This window comes from Balaenoptera physalus (assembly GCF_965194825.1).
Source record: "Balaenoptera physalus genome assembly, chromosome: 12".
Classification (NCBI taxonomy): Eukaryota; Metazoa; Chordata; class Mammalia; order Artiodactyla; family Balaenopteridae; genus Balaenoptera; species Balaenoptera physalus.
The window spans coordinates 84,810,023-84,833,400 of NC_138897.1; the positions used below are offsets into that span (position 1 = coordinate 84,810,023).

Genomic DNA, 23,378 nt, shown 5'->3' on the forward strand with positions numbered 1-23,378 from the left:
GCCTCACTTCATACGGTCCTGGAAATCCAGCCCACTGTAGTCCCCGCTCCTTAGTCAGGGCCTGGAATGTGACCCAAACTAGGCCACTCCAGTGATCCTCTGGGATGGCGGTTCTCAAACTGGCTTGTGCATCAGAGTCACCTGGAGGGACTGTTAAAGCACAGGTTGCTAGGGTTGCATCACAGTATCTTATTCAGTAGTCTGGCCTGAGGGTTTGCATTCCTAAGGAGTCCCCAGGTGATGCTGGTCCAAGGGTCACACTCTGAGAGCTCCTGCTCTGGGATTTTGAATCCCAGAACACGGAAGACAGGTGGTGAGTGCAACCAAAACGGATGGTTCAGGATTTCCTATAATGACATCTCTGAATCTGATCTGGTTCTGGGCATTCCAAGGGTCTAGTCATTCCTCTTTTCCTTTATTTCTCCGAGTTTGATTACTTTACGCTTGAGGTATCGAGATTTGATATCTGTTGCTTGCAACCAAAGATCTCTAATGGATTGGACTTGCAAGGAGCACTCTTGATAGGGGAGAAGGTGGGGCTCGTGGAACACTAGACGTACAGAGGATAGGTCAGACATAATCTCTAACTGCCAAGACCACGTTAATGTGGATCATAACGCTCATTCATAGAATGCCTGCTATGTGCCTTACGGATGCTCGCATATGGTGAATCTTATGGCATCTTACAGGCCTTACTCTAAAGGGGAGATATCTTTACCTTTATTTTTTTAATAAATTTATTTACTTTATTTATTTTTGGCTGCGTTGGGTCTTCGTTGCTGCGCGTGGGCTTTCTCTACTTGCGGTGAGCAGGGGCTACTCTTCGTTGCGGTGCGTGGGCTTCTCATTGCGGTGGATTCTCTTGTTGTGGAGCACGGGCTCTAGGCGCATGGGCTTCAGTAGTTGTGGCACGTGGGTTCAGTAGTTGTGGGTCGTGGGCTCTAGAGCGCAGGCTCAGTAGTTGTGGCGCACGGGCTTAGTTGCTCCGCGGCATGTGGGATCTTCCCAGACCAGGGCTCAAACCCGTGTCCCCTGCATTGGCAGGAGGGTTCTTAACCACTGCACCACCAGGGAACCCCTTTACCTTTATTTTTCATTTCAGGATATGGAGGCCCAGGAATTTCCTATTTTATTGGGAAGATATAAAATCAACATAATATTCTTAGTGAATGGTAGGCAATACTGAGAAAAGGACAGTATTTCCCTTCCTCTTAGCATTTTTCTCCCCTCTTTTTTCATTTTCCCTGGGTGACTAATGGCCCCATTAGCCTGCCCCCTCTGCCCCTTAAAATTCTTTTAAAGGGGCAAGAGGAAACTGACTTTTTGACCATCAAAATTAGGCATTTAAAACTTTTTCTAGTTTGCTTTTCAAGTATTAGATGCTCCATAAGTCCTAGAGATATAAAAAGAGCCTTATTTGCCTTCTGACCCACAAGCAGATAAATAAAAACAAGTTTGATCTTTGGAATTCATATGGAAAGCATCTAGAATGAAGTGAGATGTTAGCTGAGTGTTTGGGGGGAAAATAGTTCATTTTATCTTTATAACTAAAAATACTTACTGGGCACTTCTAATGCCCTACACTACATCCTCTTGATTTGCCATTTACTTTAGCCCTGGCTGTAGCGACTGACTTGTGCCTGACAGTCCCTCCTGTTAGTTGTGTAGAGTATCTCTTGCTTTTTGCCCCAGCGTCTCTTCACTGCCTTGGTGTGGGACATCCATGGGAATCTGTTTACTTATATTCAACCTGGAAGTGAAAGATTATGAAAAACCCATGGTTTAACCTTTCTCTAATGGAGGATGAGCCAATGGATAAATGTTCCCTTCCAGCTCTTATTTCTTGGGAGGACAATCTTCAAGCCTCCTTTAGAAGGTCCCAGTGAGATTGAGTGTAAGTTGCCCAGAACAGGACCAACTCAAGAATGCTCTTTGGATTGGCTGTTCCTCCTTCCCTGTTTCAGTTTTCTCGGTCCCCCACGCTTCTTCTCTGGAATCACTCCTACAAATAACTAGCTGCCTGCAAGCCTAGGTCTCAGGCTCTGCTTTCTGGAGGAACTCAGGCTGGGACAACATTTATCGTAGCAAATTATAATATACAGATAAAGATAAAGAACACTAAATCACCCATAATTCTGTTCTCTCTAGAGATCTCTTTTGGTAAGATTTGGGTGTATATTCTTCTTAATGCATATACTCTCTTTAAGAGACATCGCTGGGCTCATGCCATACATACAGTTATGTATCCTGACTTTGCTATATTGTGAATAATTTTCACATAGTTAAGTTTTCTTCTCCAATGTAATTTAATAGCTGCACAGTTTTTCATTTACTCATTCATTATTTGTAGTACTATGTGCCAGACACTGTTTTGAGCACTGAAGACATAGCAAAGAACAAACAGATCAGGTCTCTGCTCTCATGAAGCTGACAAGCCAGTTAGGATCTTTCTTACATTCTAATGGAGCATAACTTAGTTAACCAATGCCCTATTGTCAACTACTTAGATTGCTTCTGATATTTAGCACTATAAACAATGCTTCAGTGAACCTCCTTGAAGGTATTCTTTGAACTCCTCAATTTTCTTCTCTTGGATAAATTCCTAGAAGCGGAATTGCTGGAAGAAAGAGGATGTGAGTAAATGAAGGTGCTGGGATTCCCACCTAGATCCAACTCTGGCACCCAGGCTGTCAACAACCATGCTGGTGATACCACTGAATTTGAAAACAGACAGACAGACACACACACACACACACACACACACACACACAGTAACCAGAGGTGCCGCCAAATGGCTCCTAGCTGGTTTAGATGTGTGGGCTCTATGATTCTGATAATTAATAGGTCAGGTATGGAGTAAGAAAGAGGACTGGAATCCTGGGTCTGCAAATTACCAGCTGTGTGATTTGTGGCTATTTATCTGTAAAGTGGAGACAGTAGTTCTCACTTTAAGGGTTGTTATTAAGTAAATATTTATTGAGCTCCTATTAATCACTGGCCTCCAAGCTAAGAACTGACAGTCCAGTAGGGAAGGGAGATGTTAGTAAGACATCACACAGATATAAAATTACAAATTGTGTTCTGTGCTATAAGTATGGGATGCAGTTAAGAATGAATAGCAGGGAGACCTGATTTGCGGGGGTGGGGTTTGGGAGGAGAACTGAGATATGAAAGATGTGTAAGAGTTAACCAGGTCAAGGTGGGGATAAAAGTCCCTGAGGAGCGAACAACAGATACAAAGCTCTTAGAAGTTGGTATGCTATTGTATGCCTCTTTCTTTCCAATCTCATAGCCCTCTCACTTGCAGTTCCTTCTGGAAAGATCTCTTCTGAGATCTGATCTTCCCATGGCTGGTTTCTCTCCTCATTTAGCTTTTAGTTCACATGACATATCAGACAGTCCATTCTCTGACCATCCTTCTAAAAGTAATCCGCCCATCCCCGTCCCTCGCCTTGTTTTATTACCTTATCTTGTTTTAGCTTCTTCATAACGCCTCCCACGGATTCAAACGTTCATATTCGTTTGTTGAACGCCTCCTCCTTCCCACCCCCTCACTTGAATGCAAACCCCAAGAGGGAAGAGATTATTTTTGTTGCTGCAGATTCAAATACTGAATTCTCAGCGCCTGACATAGTAGTTGCTCAATGCATGTTTGAATGAAAAAACAGGGCTTGGCGCACAGTCTGCGCTTGGCAAAAGCCACAAGCGGAAAGTTGAGAAGCTGGGGGCGGGGGCAGGGCACAGACCCCGGCCTGGGTTGCCGCAAGCCACAGTGCCAGGGACAGCCGGAGGGACGCACTGGGGGCGGGGCGGGGCGGGGCAGCCCACCCGGAACCAGAGCGCGGCAGCGGCGGCGGTTTCCGGCGGCGGCGGACACTTCCCGCGGAGGGACCGTCCCGTGGCACCTGGTGGGCCGAGGGGGGCGCGGCGGGCCGGGAGCGGCGGCGATGGACGACCACAGTCTGGACGAGTTCCGCCGGCGCTGGCAGGAGGAGCTGGCGCAGGCCCAGGCGCTGAGGAAGCGGCGGCGGCCCGAGGCTACCGAGCGGCGGCCGCGGCGGCCCGAGGCGGTCCTTGGGCGCGGCGAGCAGCAGGCCTCGGGGTACCTGGCGCTGGCCCAGGGCCTTTTGGAGGGCGCGGGGCGGCCCCCGGCGGCGCGGGCGACCCGGGCCGAGAGGCAGGAGGCGGCGAGCCGTTCCCGCTCCCCTCCGGCCCGCGAGGCTGCCGGCGGCGGGGAGCAGCTGGTGGACCAGCTCATCCGGGACCTGGTGAGTGGCCGTCGCCTCCCGCCGAGGCACGGGCTGGCCGTCGCCCCGGTACAGACCGCCTAATGAGTTGGAAAGTAACTGTGTGCCGCCGGTGTGGGGGTGGGGAAATGAGTAGAGGTACACACCCCTGTGTGTGTGCGTGCATTGAGTGTCTCTGGAAGGTGTGGTTCCCAGCTGGGGGCGATTTTGTCCCCCGTTTTGGCAGTGTCTGCAGACATTTTTGGATGCCACAATTGGGGCGGAGGTGTGTTCGCTGCAAGCGTCTAGTGGTTAGAGGCCAGGAATGCTCATGAACATTCTACAATGCACAGGACAGCACCCACAAAAAATTATTTGGCCTAAAATGTCAGCAAGTATGAGACCGAGAAATCCTGATCCAGAAGGGTTCCTAAACTTTTAACAAGGTTGCCTTTGGGGAGGAGAACTCACGACGTGGTTAGGAAGGAACTTTAACTTTTCTCTATATAGTGTTTGTACAATTCAAGTTTTTCTAACTGTTCATGTATTACTTAAGTTAAAGCAGAAAAAAAACTTTTGATAAGGACCTCCATGCTAATCATAGTGCCCATTTTGTGGGGTATGAATCCCTTCCAGAATCTGGAGGAAGTCAGGAACCCTCTCTCTTTAAAAAAAAAAAAAAAAAAGCCTCTTTCACAAAGTTGGCACAATCAAGATCACCTGAAACACATTCATGTTTAAGAGTTGGAAAAAGGCAGCAGGTTTTAATGACTTAAGTTGGGCTCAAAGGCAGCGTCTATGGCTTCTCAATTGGGAGTAATTCTGTAATTGCTAAGCTGTTTCCAGAAGAAATGGCTTATTCAACATAATATGTAGTTATATTCAAATAACGTTAGTAGCTATAAGATTTCACAAAGTTTCTGGTTCTGTGCTCTGCCTATCTCTAAGGTTAGATATAACCTTTTTTGTGTGTGTGTATGTGTGTGTTATAAGCGTTCTCATTTAATGTGTTAATTCTTATATATGAAAATTCATATTGGCGTCATGTGTGCTTCTGTAAGAAGCGGGTCATCACTGAAGAAGTCTGACATGTAAAAATTAAATTTTTCAATGCCTTGGGAAGGTGACTTAGCACCTGATAAGCTGTTCAGGCCAGTCCAGATCTACACAGAAGTTATCCCCACAAAAGTAAACTTGTAGGCTGAGGCAAGACCAGCTCGGGGGGGGTAAAGAGAAACAGGAATGTGGATTATTAGGACAAAGGCACATTTGGGGCCTCGCACATCCTCCCCAGTGAAAGTGGCATTGTATTCAGGAGTCACAACAATCCTGGGAAGTAGGTATCAGTCTCATTTTACAAAGGAGGAAATGCAGGTTTTCTGTAATTTGCCCAGGGTTACCCAGCTGCAAGTTCTTGGGATTGAATTTGGATTCAGATCTGTTGGACTTTAAATTTCACCAGGTAGGAGTTCCCTAAACTTGACTTGCTGTAACAATCACATTAAGCCTTATTAAAATCTAGGTTCTGGCCCTTCCCAGCCCTGCTGCATCAGTTTCTAGAGGAGGGGCCCAGAAACCTGGTGATTGGCATGATCAGGTGAGTTTGAGACATTGTTCTCAGCTGTACAGCTTATTTTGGTTTGAGGTCTTGATTCCCTAGTCTTTCTTGTCCTAACATTCCTGAGGCACAGGCATTGATACCAAAAATAGTGGAGCCCTAACTGAAGTATCCTAAAAATGGAAACGGCCTGCCTGCTGGAGGATCCAAGGGACTTCAGAATCTGTTTCATTTATAGTTAGAAAAAGCCTGCCCTGGAGTATATGCCCTTGATCCCTTCTGCTCCCTTTGGAATCAGCACATTAGGTTCTGCTAGGCTCTAAACTACCGTGAGGAGCATGCAAACTTTGGGGCACCGCTAGTGGTTTTGTTTTTTTGTTTGTTTTTTGTACTTAGCAATCATCAGTAACACTGCTATAAATAAAAAATAAAGTAATAATAATTCATTGCATGCTTACTTGTTTGTCTCCTTGGTATTGTCTTGTCAGGGTTTAGAGATGTTGTCTTCTTCAGTTCTCCCAATGACCCTCTCCAGTGGACAGCATTAGCCCCATATGACAGATGAGGTTTAGGAAAGTAATTGTTTTAAGGGACCCACCCAGTATCTTCAGTCTGAGAAATGATGGCAGCCTTTATAGAAAAGGTATTTCAGGGGTTGTAAGTCCCAAAGCCCACAGAGGGCAGGGAGGAAATGCAAATGAGTGAAGTAGGCTACATGTTACTCATTTGATCCTTTTTTTCTTAGTTCATCAGGTGTTGTGTCTTCAGATTCCAGCCATACTTTTGTAATAATTTGTTTCATAACAGCTACCGTTCTTTTTGTCACATTTAGTAGTAAACATAATGGTGTAGATATTGTCTTCACAATACCCCTAAAGAAAAATACTTAACCATTTTTTCTTGAAGCACAGCCCTCCTCTTGGTCTTGTTTCCCCACTTTTTAAAAATTAAAAAAAAAGGCAACCTCTCTATTGAAGTGTACCAACCATAAATGTACATCTTGATGTATTTCCAAGAGTGTACACATCAATGTAAACAGCACCCAGGTTACAGAACAGCATTACCAGCTTTTCAGAACCCCTATGTGTGCCATTCCACCCAAGGGTAACCACTCACCTGACTTCTAACATCTTATTTTAATTTTATCTGATTTTGAACTATATAAGTAGAATACAGCACATACTTTTGGGTTCTTGTGCATAGCATTATGTATGAGATTTATCCCTATGAATATGCCACATCTTACTAATTCTTATGTTGATAGGCATTGTTGATAACTAGTTTGTTGATAGCCAGTTTGGGGCTGTCAGGAATAGTGCTGCTGTGAACATTTTGTACATCTTTTGGAACGTATGTACACACTCTTCTTGGGTATTTGCTTAGGAGTGGAATTGCTGGGTTACAAGATATGTGTATGTTCAGCCTTAGTAGATAATGACCGTTTTCCAAAGTGGTTGTACTGGTTTTTTCTCTTTTCATAGTAACTGGAGTATGTGGAATATAGTATTTCACTTTCTTCTTTGCCATAAATATACCACCACCCAACTGAGACTACATATGGCAACTGAATGTGACCCTAGCGTGGATGAGATGATAGTGATGAATTGGAAAATGTAAGCTGTGGCTGGGCTAAAAGCAAGAGCCTCTGCCCAGTTCAGCTGCTTGTTGCCGTGTAGGAATGTGGTCCTGGTGTTGCAGAGTCTTTAGGGTTTTTTCCCCCCAAATTGCAATTATGTATTTTTATGTGGGCTCTATCAGTTTTTGCTACAGAAAACCCCCAAAACTTTGGCTTAAGACAACCAAGATTTATTTAGCTCACCATCTTGCAGAGTGGCAGTTGGGCTGGGCATGAGTGGGCTCATGTCCCTGTCTGAGGTTAACTCCTGTCAGCGAGGCAGCTCCGCTTCTGGTTGTGTGTGTGTGTCTGGATCATGTGTCTCATCTTCCAGCACGTTAGCCCTGGGTGGACCTTACCAGAGTTATGAGAGCAGCAAAAAGGCAAGTCCCAGCCCCCAAGGGCTTTTGAAGTCTCTGCCTAGGTCATGTTTGTTATTGTCTCATTGACCAAAGCAATTCATATGGCCACACCCAGAGTCAGATACCCAGATGCTTGAACACAGAGAGGCATAAACAAATTAGGGGACTAGTTAATATAACAATCTACCACAAAAACTCTTCCCACTTTTAGTTTTTGTTAATAGAAAACACCGCCTCTCCTTCGACTAGATTTGCCTTGGGCCATGAGTTTGTGGTCTTTGCCTTATGTCTTCCCAAGAACCCTTTGATCTGTGGGTGACTCCTGAGAAGGAAAATTTGGTTCCATTTGGGGCTCCCCAGAAACTCTGACAGGCTCATCCAGTTGACATGAAAGGGAAATAAAAAGCTGGTACCACCTCCTAACACCCCCTCTCCCCTTTTTCCCCACCTTTGGAGCACTCTGCTATACCAGCACATCCTGTTGTATTTTTGGTGCAGTCTCTCTCACTTCAGTTTTCAGTATCATCACTAGAGCAAGAACAACTAGTATGTTAGCAGTCAGGAGTGAAATTGCCTCTTGATGGGTACGTGAACAGCATCGCCTTCTAGTGTCACATGGCCGGGTACAGGCCAGACCTTTGATGGACAAGCCCAGCTGAAATGAAAACTTAGAAATGACGCCCATTGAGCCTCATCTTCTCTTGTGAAACTTTTAGTAATAGTGCTTAGAAACCATCTGTTTTAGGTGGTGAGTTAGGGACACCTAAATTGTCTTCTTGGTATATGGTTGAGTTAGTGAAAGAAATGATACAGCCCTGCATAGAATTTTAGAGGCAGTAGGCACTTTGTCTTTTTTGTCTTTTTTCCCTTTCTCAGTAAACTCAGGCTTCTCACAGTTAGTGGAGTAGAATTGCAAGCATGCTGCTGCTTTCTTCGCTGTGGTGGTTATGAAATCCAGTTGCTCGGTCCCGTCTCTATTTAGGTGACGTGTCAGGACTCTGGGCTGCAAGCAGTCAGCGCCCAGCTCAGACTGGCTTAAAAAAACCAAACTGGAATCTGTTGATTCATGTAACTGAAAATTCCAGGTGTGGTCCTTGTTCTGGGTGGTTTTATGATGTAACTAGAAGTCTCTCCATCTCTTTTTGTCCTCCCCCCACCCCAGTTTTACTGAGATATAATTGACATAGAACACTGACAGGTACAGCACGGTGACTTGACATATGTATATGTTACAGAATGATTACCACAGTAAGTTTAGTTAACATCAGTTACCTCAATAGTTACAAAATTTTTTTTCTCTGTAGAAATCTCTCCATCTCTCAGTCATGCTTTCCTTTTGTTGGCATTATTCATAGCCTTGGCTTTATTCATAGAATTGGCTTTATCCCAATTTGGGATAAAATGGCTGCCAGCAACTCCAGTCTTATATTCTGTCAGCTTAGCAACCCAGGGGAAAGAGAGCATCTGTTTTACGCAGCAGAAGTCATGAACTTAAATTCCCATGGATCCAGACTGGGTCATGGAGCCATCCTCGAACCAGTCACTGACGCAAATTGGCCAGGCCCATATCCACTGCCCACTCATGTTGACTAAGAGTGGGGTCAGCCCCACCTAAGCCGTGTTGGCTAAGAGTGGGGTGGTTTCCTAAAAGAAAAGAGGGGATGGAGGTTGGGCAGAAACAACAGATGACCACTTTAAGTGGGTAACTGTTTGAAGCAGCACTAACTGTAGCAATGTAAGTGGTTTCTGTTCATCCAACATACTTGTGGGTCAGCTGGGTGCCAGGGAATCAGTAGTAAGCAGAATGGACCCAGTCCCTGAGCTCAGAAGCCTAGTCTCGCTCCTATTAACTGAAAGGGTAGCATTAACGGAACAGGATGGCTCTGGTTACAAGTCCAGGCTCGGAATCGGGCGGACCGGAGTTCAGATGCGGTCTCTGCCGCTGACTGGTTGTCTGACCTTGGGCAGGTCACTTAGCCTGCCGTACTTATCAACTGAGGACCAGGCTAGTATGATCTTGTGTAGAGGCTGGGACATTCTTAGCACCAAGCTGGCTTACAATAAGTAGACAGTAAATTAAAGCTGGTGCTATTATTATCATTAGTATTGCAGAAGAGTTCATTATACTGTCTCACTTCCTCTTTGCTAAAGCTTATCCCTGGTGAGCCTCTTGCTTCAAGCCGCCCCCTGGAATCCCTGGAGGGCAGGGTCTCTTGTCTTCCTCTTGTAACCCCACCTATGGTACTCAGTGCAGTGAGGGCCCCGTCGGCAAGTGTGGAATTGAAATAACGTGGGCAGAGCTGCTGCTTCCAACAGCAGCCTTATAAGGAGGCTCTATGACGGTTAGAACCCCTCTGAACATTCAGAGAGGTACGATTTGGGTTTTCAGGCCTGATGAAAGGTTTAATACTGTTGGCCAATATTTATTGCTCAGTTTGTCAATATTTAATTTGTCAGAGCCTACATCTATGTTGTCAACAAGGTCAATTTGATGACTTGACTTTCCTCTTTTTTTAAAGTTAGAAACAAGTAAGGAAACTGACTAATACAAGATGAGAAGGCAACCGAGTCAAATGTGAACTCATGCATTGGCTTACCTGGAGTGACTTTCCTTCCCCTTTCTGTCCTTTGCCTTCCTTTTAAGGCTTAACTTGATTCTTGTTCCTATGTTAACTCTCCCCTGATCCCTCCAGCCCAAGGTTCTCTGCCTTTTCCTTTACTCCAACTAAAACGTTCTCTTGTCAGTGCCATGCATTTTTTTCCTGTTATGAGTGAGCACATGTCTACTTGGGCACGTTTTGAAATGGTCTCTGTGTACACTAGAACAGCTTGTAACTTAGGACGTCTGTTTGTTGAAAGGTTCTGCTGCTTGAAGCAGCCTGGGCTCCATTCATTCACTCCTCAGGTACTCATTAGGTGGCTTCCTGGTACCAGGTACTCTTCTAGGCACTGAGGCTACAGCAGTGAACAAGTGAGAAAAAATTCATGCTCTTAAAAAGCCCACATTCCGGGCAAGAGGGAGATGGACAATGACCAAATAATTGTCAGGTAATAGATGCCCTGGAGAAGAATAAAGCAGGTGGAAGGGTAGTGTGTATGTGTTGGGGATGGTGCTATCCAAGAGGGCCTTCCTGGGAAGGTCATGCTTATGGAAGAGGTGAGGGAGCAAGTGTGCAGAGATTTGGGGGAGGGCATTCTAGGCAGAGAATGGCAAGTGCAAAGGTTCTGTGGTGGCCAGGGCCAGCTGGCCTCGTGGGCCCATGTGACCTGTGTGGTCACATGGGGCCCCAGGCTTAGAAGCACCCTGTGCTTGGTTTAATGCTCTGTTGTTGCCATCTTGACATTCTTAATATTAAACAAGGGGCCCCTCATTTCCATTTTCCACTGGGCTCTACAAATTATATAGCCAATTCTGATGGTACGAATGTGCTTGGAGTATTTGGCACCCTTGATGTGAAAATCTTTCCACAAACAAACCATACCCACACAGGCCCCTCTGGGACCGGAAGCTTTTGATAAGGGAGCTCCCCCTCCCCCTCCTGACTTCTTTCTGGAGAGAAAAACTGTATCCCAGTTTAGACTAAAAGGGGGCTTTAAAAGCAGAGGTCGTGCCTCCTCTCCCTCCCTAGCTTTCTCCACTGCCCAGCTTCCTGGGGTCGCCGCAGCCCTCGCTGCCCAATCGTTTAGATTGCTCTCTTGTGTCCACCCCTTGCCAGAGTGCCCAGGGGAATCATACCAGTAGGTGGTGAATGATAATGGCTCTTGAAATGGGGAAGCCCATTACAAAAAATCAAATCCCATGGACGTTTAATGTGCATCTACTGTATGCAGTGCGATGTACCTGTTAGATATTGTAGTGTTAAAGTTCAGTTATATCATCCACGTATGCTGTCAACAAAAATTTATTGAATACCTTTTGCTCTTTCTCATAGCAAGGCAAGGGATTAGGTTAAATGTTAAAAGATAAGTTGGCTTTTTGTGGACTGCTTGGGAGCTTAACCACTCTTTACAGCATTGTTGCTTCGGAGAAATGATTTCCAGGTTCTAAATAGCTGGTTTCCTGATGAACTTGGGAATACCTTGGGGGGCTATCTCTATTGCCTTTTGTAGACTCCAGTTTTTATTCCATTTTACGTGACAGTGATTTAGCTCTGTAAAAGATTTTAGCTCTTTGAGTGTTGATATCATTTCTTATACATTTGCTAACAGTACCTCCCTCTGCCTAGCACCTGGCATGGACCTGAATTCAGATAGTGTTTTGAACATAAAACACCTTGTCTTAAAAATGTATTGTTTTTCTTTGTGAAACTATCACATGGTTATTGTAAAAATATTGAGGAAATTCAGAAGAATAGAAAGACGAAAACAAAAATCTCTTGTAATGTCATTGCTCAGTGGCTACAGCTGTTAACATTTTGGTGGACTGCTGTCATTTTTTTTCTTTTGTATAAATAAGAATGTGTTTTGAGACACATTTGGGAATGTAAATGGATGGCTGTTTATCTTTTTTTTTTTTTTTTTTTTATTGATCTTTGCTATTGTTTTCTTTGTTTCTATCTCATTTATTTCTGCTCTGATCTTTATGATTTCTTTCCTTCTGCTAACTTTGGGTTTTGTTTGTTCTTCTTTCTCTAGTTTCTTTAGGTGTAAGGTTAGATTGTTTACTTGAGATTTTTCTTGTTTCTTTAGGTAGGCTTGTATAGCTATAAACTTCCCTCTTAGAACCGCTTTTGCTGCATCCCATAGGTTTTGGGTCGTCGTGTTTTCATTGTCATTTGTCTCTAGGTATTTTTTTATTTCCTCTTTGATTTCTTCAGTGATCTTTTGGTTATTTAGTAACGTATTGTTTAGCCTCCATGTGTTTGTCTTTTTTACGTTTTTTTCCCTGTAATTCATTTCTAATCTCATAGCGTTGTGGTCAGAAAAGATGCTTGGTATGATTTCAATTTTCTTAAATTTACTGAGGCTTGATTTGTGACCCAAGATGTGATCTATCCTGGAGAATGTTCCGTGCGCACTTGAGAAGAATGTGTAATCTGCTGTTTTTGGATGGAATGTCCTATATATATCAATTAAATCTATCTGGTCTATTGTGTCATTTAAAGCTTCTGTTTCCTTATTTATTTTCATTTTGGATGATCTGTCCATTGGTGTAAGTGAAGTGTTAAAGTCCCCCACTATTATTGTGTTACTGTCGATTTCCTCTTTTATAGCTGTTAGCAGTTGCCTTATGTATTGAGGTGCTCCTATGTTGGGTGCATATATATTTATAATTGTTATATCTTCTTCTTGGATTGATCCCTGGATCATTATGTAGTGTCCTTCCTTGTCTCTTGTAACATTCTTTATTTTAAAGTCTATTTTATCTGATATGAGTATAGCTACTCCAGCTTTCTTTTGATTTCCATTTGCATGGAATATCTTTTTCCATCCCCTCACTTTCAGTCTGTATGTGTCCCTAGGTCTAAAGTGGGTCTCTTGTAGACAGCATATATATGGGTCCTGTTTTTGTATCCATTCAGCAAGTCTATGTCTTTTGGTTGGGGCGTTTAATCCATTCACGTTTAAGGTAATTATCGATATGTATGTTCCTATGACCATTTTCTTAATTGTTTTGGGTTTGTTTTTGTAGGTCCTTTTCTTCTCTTGTGTTTCCCACTTAGAGAAGTTCCTTTAGCATTTGTTGGAGAGCTGGTTTGGTGGTGCTGAATTCTCTTAGCTTTTGCTTGTCTGTAAAGCTTTTGATTTCTCCATCAAATCTAAATGAGATCCTTGCCGGGTAGAGTAATCTTGGTTGTAGGTTCTTCCCTTTCATCACTTTAAGTATATCATGCCACTCCCTTCTGGCTTGCAGAGTTTCTGCTGAGAAATCAGCTGTTAACCTTATGGGAGTTCCCTTGTATGTTATTTGTCGTTTTTCCCTTGCTGCTTTCAATAATTTTTCTTTGTCTTTAATTTTTGCCACTTTGATTACTATGTGTCTCGGCGTGTTTCTCCTTGGGTTTATTCTGTATGGGACTCTCTGCGCTTCCTGGACTTGGGTGGCTATCTCCTTTCCCATGTTAGGGAAGTTTTCGACTATAACCTCTTCAAATATTTTCTCTGGTCCTTTCTCTCTCTCTTCTCCTTCTGGGACCCCTATAATGCGAATGTTGTTGCGTTTAATGTTGTCCCAGAGGTCTCTTAGGCTGTCTTCATTTCTTTTCATTCTTTTTTCTTTAGTCTGTTCCGCAGCAGTGAATTCCACCATTTTGTCTTCCAGGTCACTTATCCGTTCTTCTGCCTCAGTTATTCTGCTATTGATTCCTTCTAGTGTAGTTTTCATTTCAGTTATTGTATTGGTCATCTCTGTTTGTTTGTTCTTTAATTCTTCTAGGTCTTTGTTAATCATTTCTTGCATCTTCTCAATCTTTGCCTCCATTCTTATTCCGAGGTCCTGGATCATCTTCACTATCATTATTCTGAATTCTTTCTCTGGAAGGTTGCCTATCTCCACTTCATTTAGTTGTTTTTCTGGGGTTTTTTCTTGTTCCTTCATCTGGTATATAGCCCTCTGCCTTTTCATCTTCTCTATCTTTCTGTAACTGTGGTTTTTGGTCCGCAGGCTGCAGGATTGTAGTTTTTCTTGCTTCTGCTCTCTGCCCTCTGGTGGTTGAGGCTATCTAAGAGGCTTGATGGTAGGCTCTCGATGGCTGTTTATCTTGACAGTGTTTCAGACCTTTTTTTCCCCTAATCAACTAATTTTATTTTTCTTAAAGAAAATGCGGGTGAAACTGGAACTCATCTATTCTTTCTGATTTAGATTGTGTGCGTCTACTAGCAGCATGTAGAAAGTTGAGATAAATTCATGTAGAAAACAGTCTCCTTTCAGTGACAGATTTAGCAGAAATGCTATGTATCTATTGTTTGAACTCAGGTGCTTTTCTTAGTTTCTTAAAACACCATCTAGAGAGATCTTTCGTGTTGTTTGCCCTGGAGATTACACTGGGAACAAACTTTAAGTCAGTTTCTTCACTTTTTACTGATTTGGCTCTTAGTAATTATCCCTTCTTCTACTAAACAAGAGAAGACAGATTAAATTTCTAACAGTAAGGCACAAAACCAGTCCCTTTACAGAATTAGTCTTACATTAGCACATAAGAGTACAGATCAGCCTCCCTGGGGATGGATCTATTTGCAAATTCTCTTAGCGTTTTTGGAGTAAGTCCAGTAGACTTTGGGAAAATCTAGTATTCACTGACTTTGAATTAACAAAGTAACATGACCCCTTTGTTGTGGCTTTTTTTTTTTTTTTGGCTTGATTGGGAAAGGATTGATTCTTACATCTTTTGGTAAGTTAGGGTTGTAGTTTTCAACTTTTGGTTTGTATGAGGATTCCTGAGGAAGAGTTGCTTGAACCCCATCCCTGGGAATTTGGGACATTAGGTCTGAGTGAGACCCTGGGCTTTTGATTTAAAACACACACACACACACACACACACACACACACACACACACACACACACACACACACACACACACACACACACACACACACACACACACACACACACACACACACACACACACACACACACACACACACACACACACACACACACACACACACACACACCCCCAGATGATTTCGATGTACAATACAGGACAAGAGTCACCAATACTGGAGAGAGAATCAATATCTCAACCATTAAAAAAAAAATTAAAACCCAACTTGTATGTTGTCCAAAGGGTGTCCTTCTTTAAATTTGAAGGAATGTTAATACTTTAAATTTACTGGTCTTCTGTATGGTCTTCTGTAGCATAAATTTGTCCATTCTAAATTATTCTCTAAACATTGTAGTCATACTGACATTTTTATAGTACGACCAAGTTTCCTATATTTCAAGTGTCTCTTTTCTTCTTGGAATATCTTAGTTTCTGAACTGCCAACTTGTCCATTTCCATATTTAAGTTAGTATAGATATAGTTGGTTAATGTGGCCCATAACTTTTAGGGTGGCTGTATGCTTCAAAATAGCCTAGATGGAAGTCTGATAGCACCTTTAATTTTTTTTATTTTTAATTTTTTTTCTATTTAGAGACTGCAGTTAAATTCTTTTTTTTTAACATCTTTATTGGAGTATAATTGCTAAAAATAGGGGACGCTTCACGAATTTGCATGTCATCCTTGTGCAGGGGCCATGCTAATCTTCTCTGTATCGTTCCAATTTTAGTGTATGTGCTGCCGAAGCGAACGCTGATAGCACCTTTTAGATGGCAGGGTATTTCTCTGCACACTAGTAGGAAGTAGTAGTTTTTGTTTTTTTTTTTTACTTTGTGAACCAGGGTAGTACCAAATGAGAGTGCTTAGGACCTTCTTGCTGCTACCATTAAGGTATATGTGGTTACTGGGCTGCAGCCAAGTGATATGTTACTAATAATAAGAGAGAGAAGTTTATGAGTGATTTACTTAACCTTGAAGCTGCTCTAGTTTTTTGTTTTTTGGTATAATAACATCACTCTAACTTACTTGCATTCCACTGTTGCCTCCTTAGTAGAAAGGGAGGTAGGTTACCTAGACTAATGTCTCTGGAGTTGTGCATAAGAGCCCTTGTGAATGTGCTGAACACAAGACTATTTGGGAATAAAGATTAGATTTTCCGTGAAACAGGCTCTGAGATAGAGATTTGCATGCAGGTGGTTTCGTGGGTTGGCCTTTCTGAGGGGTCCCACATAGAGGTCTTTATACTCAGCTGTTGAGTAGTCATTGGATGCACACTGCCCTCGGGGAGGGAGTGTAACCTGGAATGAGGCAGCTTTTTGGCCAAGGGCAGTGCCTGGGAAGGGACACAGCTATGAGCCAGTGGCAGGCAGCATTCTGGGCATCTGGGGGGAAAGTGTCATGGATCCAGAGGGGGAATCTGAGTGACCCACCACAGCCTCCACTACAAGAGCCAATGATAGAATGTCTTGCCAGAAAGATTCTAAGGGTGCAACATGAAACTTCAGCATTTGGTCTCCTGACCTTGTGGGTCTACATATTTCTTTTTCTTTTTTTTTTTAATAAATTTATTTATTTGGTTTTTTTTTTTTTTAATTTTTGGCTGTGTTGGGTCTTCATTGCTGTGGGCAGGCTTTCTCTAGTTGCGGTGAGCGGGGGCTACTCTTCGTTGCAGTGCGTGGGCTTCTCATTGCGGTGGCTTCTCTTGTTGTGGAGCACAGGCTCTAGGCACGCAGGCTTCAGTAGTTGTGGCATGTGGGCTCAGTAGTTGTGGCTTGCGGGCTCCTGAGCGCAGGCTCAGTAGTTGTGGTGCATGGGCTTGGTTGCTCCACGGCATGTGGGATCTTCCCAGGCCAGGTTTCGAACCCGTGTCCCTTGCATTGGCAGGCGGATTCTTAACCACTGCGCCACCAGGGAAGCCCCTACATATTTCTTAAGATGTGGAGATGTGGACCTTCCTTTAGTATGTTGGTTTCTTTTTTTTTTTTCCTGCCATTCCCAGCCAGTGGTAGCAACAGGGAAGGTCATTTACATAAGAGTTTGGGACTTGATCTGTTTGGGATTGACCATCATTTTGGAGTTTAGATGCAATTCTAAGAGCACAGTGATTTTTTTCCCCCACTCTTCACACCTTTTATTTTATTATTATTATTTTTAACGTATTTATTGGAGTATAATTGCTTTACATTGTTGTGTTAGTTGCTGCTGTATAACAAAGTGAATCACCTATATGTATACATATATCCCCATATCCCCTCCCTTTTGTGCCTCCCTGCCACCCTCCCTATCCCACCCCTCTAGGTGGTCACAAAGCACTGAGCTGATCTCCCTATGCTATGCGGCTGCTTCCCACTAGCTAGCTATTTTACATTTGGTAGTGTATATATGTCAGTGCCACTCTCTCACTTCGTCCCAGCTTACCCTTCCCCCTCCCCGTGTCCTTAAGTCCACTCTCTACGTCTGCATCTTTATTCCTGTCCTGCCCCTAAGTTCGTCAGAACCTTGTTTTTTTTTTTTTTAGATTCCATATATATGTGTTAGCATACGGTATTTGTTTTTCTCTTTCTCTTACTTCACTCTGTATGACAGATTCTAGGTCCATCCACCTCACTACAAATAACTCAATTTTGTTTCATTTTATGGCTGAGTAATATTCCATTGTATATATGTGCCACATCTTCTTTATCCATTCATCTGTCAATGGACATTTAGGTTGCTTCCATGTCCTGGCTGTTGTAAATAGTGCTGCAATGAACATTGGGGTACATGACTCTTTTTGAATTATGGTTTTCTCAGGGTGTATGCCCAGTAGTGGGATTGCTGGGTTGTATGGTAGTTCTATTTTTAGTTTTTTAAGGAACCTCCATACTGTTCTCCATAGTGGCTGTATCAATTTACATTCCCACCAACAGTGTAGGAGAGTTCCCTTTTCTAAGAGCACAGTGATTTAAAAAAAAGTTTGGCTTTGTGATGTTGGTGTTTACATAATTATAATTCAGTGCTTTGAAGCAGTTGTTGCTCTCCAGAACTTATAAATGATCAAGAACAATCACACCGTGTGTTAACAGTGAGACCAGCATGGCGTCTCTGACTTTGTTGGTGTGGGAGCCCTAATACCCCGGACTGGTCATTCACACCCTGCTGGCTACCCCCTTTTCATCCTCTGTGCACTAGAGCAGATCCGTCTGTAGTTATTACTGTGGTATAACCTTTTTAAATTGATTCTTTTTTAAAAGCCCTCTTGCAAAAGCCCTTGTTGTGTGGATACTTTCATATTCATATTTCTGAATGACAGCTTCTGCTGTACCATCCCCTTTCCACTGTCATCGACTGTCATGTGCTTATCTCGTGACAAGGGGAGACAACTTTCTGTGTAAACAACAAGCTGACGTGGGGGCTACGTGGAATGTGGACCTAATCAAAAGTATGTGTTGAAGGAAAAAAAGGGACCTGGAATGCCACTCAAGGAAAGAAAATAGTACTATTAACAATCAGTTATTGCATGCTTAGCCTGGATACTTGTGCCAGGCCCTTTCCATGTATTATTTCATTTTATTCTCATAACTGCCCTATGAATAACACAATAGGTGTGTTAGTATCTGTTTCATAGATGAGGAAGCTAAGAATCAGATGCATTTAGCCTGGTCTCGTGGCTAGTCAGGTGGCAGAACTAGGATGATCAGTTGGAATCTGTGCTCTAAACCTCCATGCTCTGCTGCATCCCAGAGGTCATGGGGGCTGGGATGAAGGAGGATGGTGGCAGAGTTTGGAGTATGCTAAGGCAGAGGCGTTATTTTCTAGGATGAGAATAGAGAACTGGCCAACGAACAGGCAAAAGGGAGAAGGCACCTGCCACCAGAATTGTGACTTTTCTGCACCAGCAAAACTAAAAACAGACATGATTTCTCATGCTTCATCGCAGTAGTGTCAAGTACAGACATCAGTTTATAGGGAGTCCCGAAGGGACCGATTGAAGAAAGCAATGCTTCTGGCAGCGGGGAGAAAAAAAAAAAGCTAATTATGAGTTCACTTTGCATGAGTGCAGACTTTTCTTTGCCTTTATTCTGCTTGTATGAGGACAGGGAACATTCTTCTCTTGTTTCTTTACTGAGTGGATAAGGTAGGCTTCTCCACATCACCATAGTCAAAAAATCCAAAAGAGTAAGCAGAAGGAAGTCCAGGGCTGTGAATGATAGTCTTGTACTGTGTGCAGCTTTCCTCGATTCCCTCCATAGTTAAGATAAGGAGTCTCAAGTTGGATCTGGGCATAGAGAAAGTGATGCCTCTCTTTCTTGATGAGTAAAGCTGATTAGCTGTAGGAGGGGACCTAGCATGACATTAGACAAATGACTTTCCATTATTTTTTTAGGCAAGGACCCCTTTGTCTTCCAGTTACACTTGCAGATTTTTTCTGTTGTTTTCTGTACAGCCAACACTTCTGTCCTGATTTAACATTCCGTTCCTTCTTTACCCACCGAGAACTGTCAACTCTTCCTCTTTTTTCCTCTAGAGATCCTTCTTGGCCTTCATGCTTAGCCTTGCGCTGTTTTTGCAATTGAATACATTACCTCCTTATGCCCTGGATTATCGTTTAGCCCTGAGACTCCTAGATGAATGGAAACATGATTCCAGAAAAATCTTCACCCTGAATCGTGGTAGGGTTTAAGTCAGTGCTCACACTCCCTTAAAAATGCTGATTCTTTTCATGCAGCCTTGCAATATACAACTGTTGTATTTGAGTGGTGAATTAATAATTTGCTTGCAACCAGTAAGTCACTGATGTCAGCCAAAGCTTATTAAAAATGAATTTTATTAAGCACGTTTTGTTGGGTTGAAGAGCGCTGCTTTCCCCAGCTTTACAGGAGCATACACCAAAGTGAGCTTTGGCAGGTGGATTCGGGAACAGGCAGAGGGATACATGTGCACACTTGGCCTTTTTTCTGTTTCACCCTCGTATTTCTTTGTGCTACCAGGATCGTCATGACAGCCTTATCTCTCAAATAAAGCCTGTTACCTCATCCCTAATTGCTTATCCAAAGGCAGGCGAGCTCTAATTTCTCCACATTAATAAATGACACCAAAGAAGAACTGCTCTGTTTGCACTGGCTCACTCAGGTTAAGCAGCACAAGCCCCCGGGTGCATTAGGAAACCTTGTGCTTCTCCTGTGGCCACGGGGAGCTGGACTCACCTTGCTCAAGAGCAGCACTTCATTTGTTTACTCTTTGCTCACATTCACAGCCCCGTCCCCCTCTTCCTGATGAAAACACTGCAGTGACCTAGGTCAGCCTTTCTTCGCTGTGGGCACTCACCCCCCTCCAAGTTGGGGGCTAGTAGCAGTTGTCCTGGAAGGACCAGTGGCCTCCCTGATTCCAAGGCTCTTTCTTGACTGCCTACCACTCACCTTTCCTTAGAAGCTGAGAGGTTTTCCACAAACCTTTGCATTGATTCTTGTGGCACACCCCAGGTTGTGAGATGGCACCCCTGCTTCTCCTTTTTGAAGCATTACGGGAAATGGTCTTGTGGAGCTTATAAGTGAATGTAAGGAGGGTGAGCTTGTGGGGGCCGGAGAATTGAGAGTAGCTGTCAGGCTCTGAATGAGTTCTGTGACTGTGCTCTGCGGAATAGTGAGAACGCTTTGCTCCTCCTGGGAATCAGCATCGTCCCTCTTGTCACCACTTAAGGCTATTGCTGGTCATTTAAAGGACCTGTAAATTTGAACATTTTCATATCTCAGAATCTTAAGCTTATTTCTTTTCTTTTTTCCTCCTCAGAATGAAATGGATGACGTGCCCTTCTTTGATATCCAACTGCCTTACGAGTTGGCAATCAATATATTTCAGTATCTGGACAGAAAAGAGCTAGGAAGGTGCGCGCAGGTAAGCTGTCATTAACGGATGGTCAGGATTTACCTACATGTGTAATTCGAGTATGGGAAGCTCCTCCATAGCAAAAATTTACTTTACAGAATGACAAACTTTAAAGAATTTATGAGTTGGATAGCAGCTTTACTTGAAGGAAAGCAACCTTGAACTTAAACGATTATGTTCCACATCACCATGTCGTGTTTATCTTTTTGTGACCGTCTGTCCCAGAGCTGTGTTCCTCCTGCAGTCTGAGTTATGGCTGCCCTGTGGCAGCGTGCTCAAGGCTGACAAGGTTGTACTTGCCTTTACTGAGATCGCCAGACCTGTTAATGTCCTCACCGTTTCTAATGCAGAGATGCAAGGCCTTGGTTCAGTCAAGCCAGTCGTTAGGTTGGGAGCTGAGGGTCAGCCTGGGGACAAAACAGTGAAGTCATGTTCCACTGTATAATCCAAATTACCCTTCAAACACCAGAATTCCACTCAGTGAGGCGAGAGGCATGTGAGAGCTGAGATCCACCGAGGGAACTGCAGATCGGCGTCACCCATCTCATGCCTACTCTGGGGCACGTGCCCATGGCGTGGAATGGTGGGAGATACAGTCTAGGCTGGACTTTATTGTGTGCATGAATCGCAGGGGATCTTGATAAAATGCTAATTCGGATTCAGGAGGTCTGGGGTGTGGCCCAATGATCTGCATTTCTGCCAGGTGATGCCAGTGTGGCTTTGGCCATGCTTTAAGAGGCAAGCATTTATATCATTAAAGTTAGTCTGTTATCCTCTTCCTTTTGGTGAAGAATGTCTAATTTCTCATAAGTTAAATGTGTATGTGATCGCTGACCATTTGGCTTTTCATGGACAACTGTGTTCCCAGAAGGCACTGGGGTATCCGTTGCCAAAGAAGTAATTTGTTTAGTGGTTACTGTTTCCCATCCCTGGATCCTGTAATGCATTTGATACAAGTTGCTGCACCTTCAGGAGAAAGAGTTCGGTGAAATTGAGTGGTAGGAGAACTATACAATAAAAATCCGAAACACCACCATGAATATGAAGTTAAAAATATTAAGGCAGTTTGAGGGTGGCGAAAACTGTAGACAAACTTAGACTCTAGAGCTGTCTAACTCCATGGCAGTTCAGTGAAATGACACAAAATACAGGACAATTTAGAGAGTTTCTGGTTTTACTCTATTCCCCTATTATGGTTTTACCCTATTATGAAGCATTTTGCTTAATCAAAATTATTTTTCTACTTAAATATGAATTTGAGAAAGTGTTCAGTATTTTTGATGGCCACAGCATCAGTTACGGGGGGGGTATTGGCAAATATTTTTTGATGCAGGGTGTGGAAATCTTTCGGAAGAAACTATGCAGAGGCTAAAATTCACAAAATAAAAATGTTTGAAGTGTAAACCGTGCTCAGAGCCTACTGACTGCATTAAGTAAGAGTACCTACATTGTCTTCTTCTTTGCCTTGGAAATTGGATTTGTTATATTCTAACTTTACACATTGGCCCTGTTCCCAAGAGTTGAAAACAAGGGTGTAGCTAAACGAGTCTAGCTCCTGGATTTCAGCCTGATGCTGTTAGCCAAAGTCTTGGAATAGGGTCTAATAGCTAGCTTTCCACAAAGTCAGCCTGAGATGATAAAATCTTCATTCTTGATAGGGAGCTGCTGTTTAAGGAATCATTTCTTTTTACATTGCTTTTGCTCTCCTGCTTTGTAGAGGGCCATGTGGCTTTCACATCTGCTGCTGGTTTTCTCATCCAGAGAGTTTATCAGTGAAAGATAGGATCTGGTGGAAGAAGAAATCCCCCTTTTGGTACAGTGGGGCTGCATTCCAGGGTAGATTGGTTATGCTGGTGAGATTATTCTGCAGGTGTGAACAGTTTAATTTGCAACACAGTAGTCCAATTGTGCACCAGAATTCTTCCCTCTTGGGCCAGTTGGATTTGGGTTTTTGTGGTTGAACCTAATTTTTAGAGCACATGTATAAGAATAGAAAATATCCTTAAACAGAACCCCTGAGGTGGCTCTGATCTTCTAAGCCAGGATTTTTTTCGTAGAGCTTTTTGCACAAAGATGACGATGGATGGCCAGTAGTTTGTGACTTGGCTTTGTTTTTCTCAAGCATTAAAAGAAAACCACAGAGTAATAAAAATAAGTAGCATTTTCATTTGTTTCTCATGGTGTTTTTATTTTTGAAACAGGAAAAGGGCCTTCTGTTGAATGGAATGTCCTGCTGCTTTATGATTTTATTTTAGAGGGGGCTTGCTCTC

The 23,378-nt window shown here is 43.2% G+C and overlaps 1 protein-coding gene across 1 annotated transcript in view; it reads left to right on the plus strand.

Moving 5' to 3' along the window:
• Positions 1–3,848: 3,848 nt before the first annotated feature.
• The window catches only part of FBXW8 (F-box and WD repeat domain containing 8), a 117,747-nt gene continuing 98,217 nt past the window's right edge, over positions 3,849–23,378 (plus strand). The window contains exons 1-2 of the mRNA XM_082416817.1: positions 3,849–4,268; positions 21,013–21,117. Of these exons, the coding sequence (XP_082272943.1) occupies positions 3,948–4,268; positions 21,013–21,117 (426 nt within the window). The 5' untranslated portion in view covers positions 3,849–3,947. The remainder of the gene's footprint in view (positions 4,269–21,012; positions 21,118–23,378) is intronic.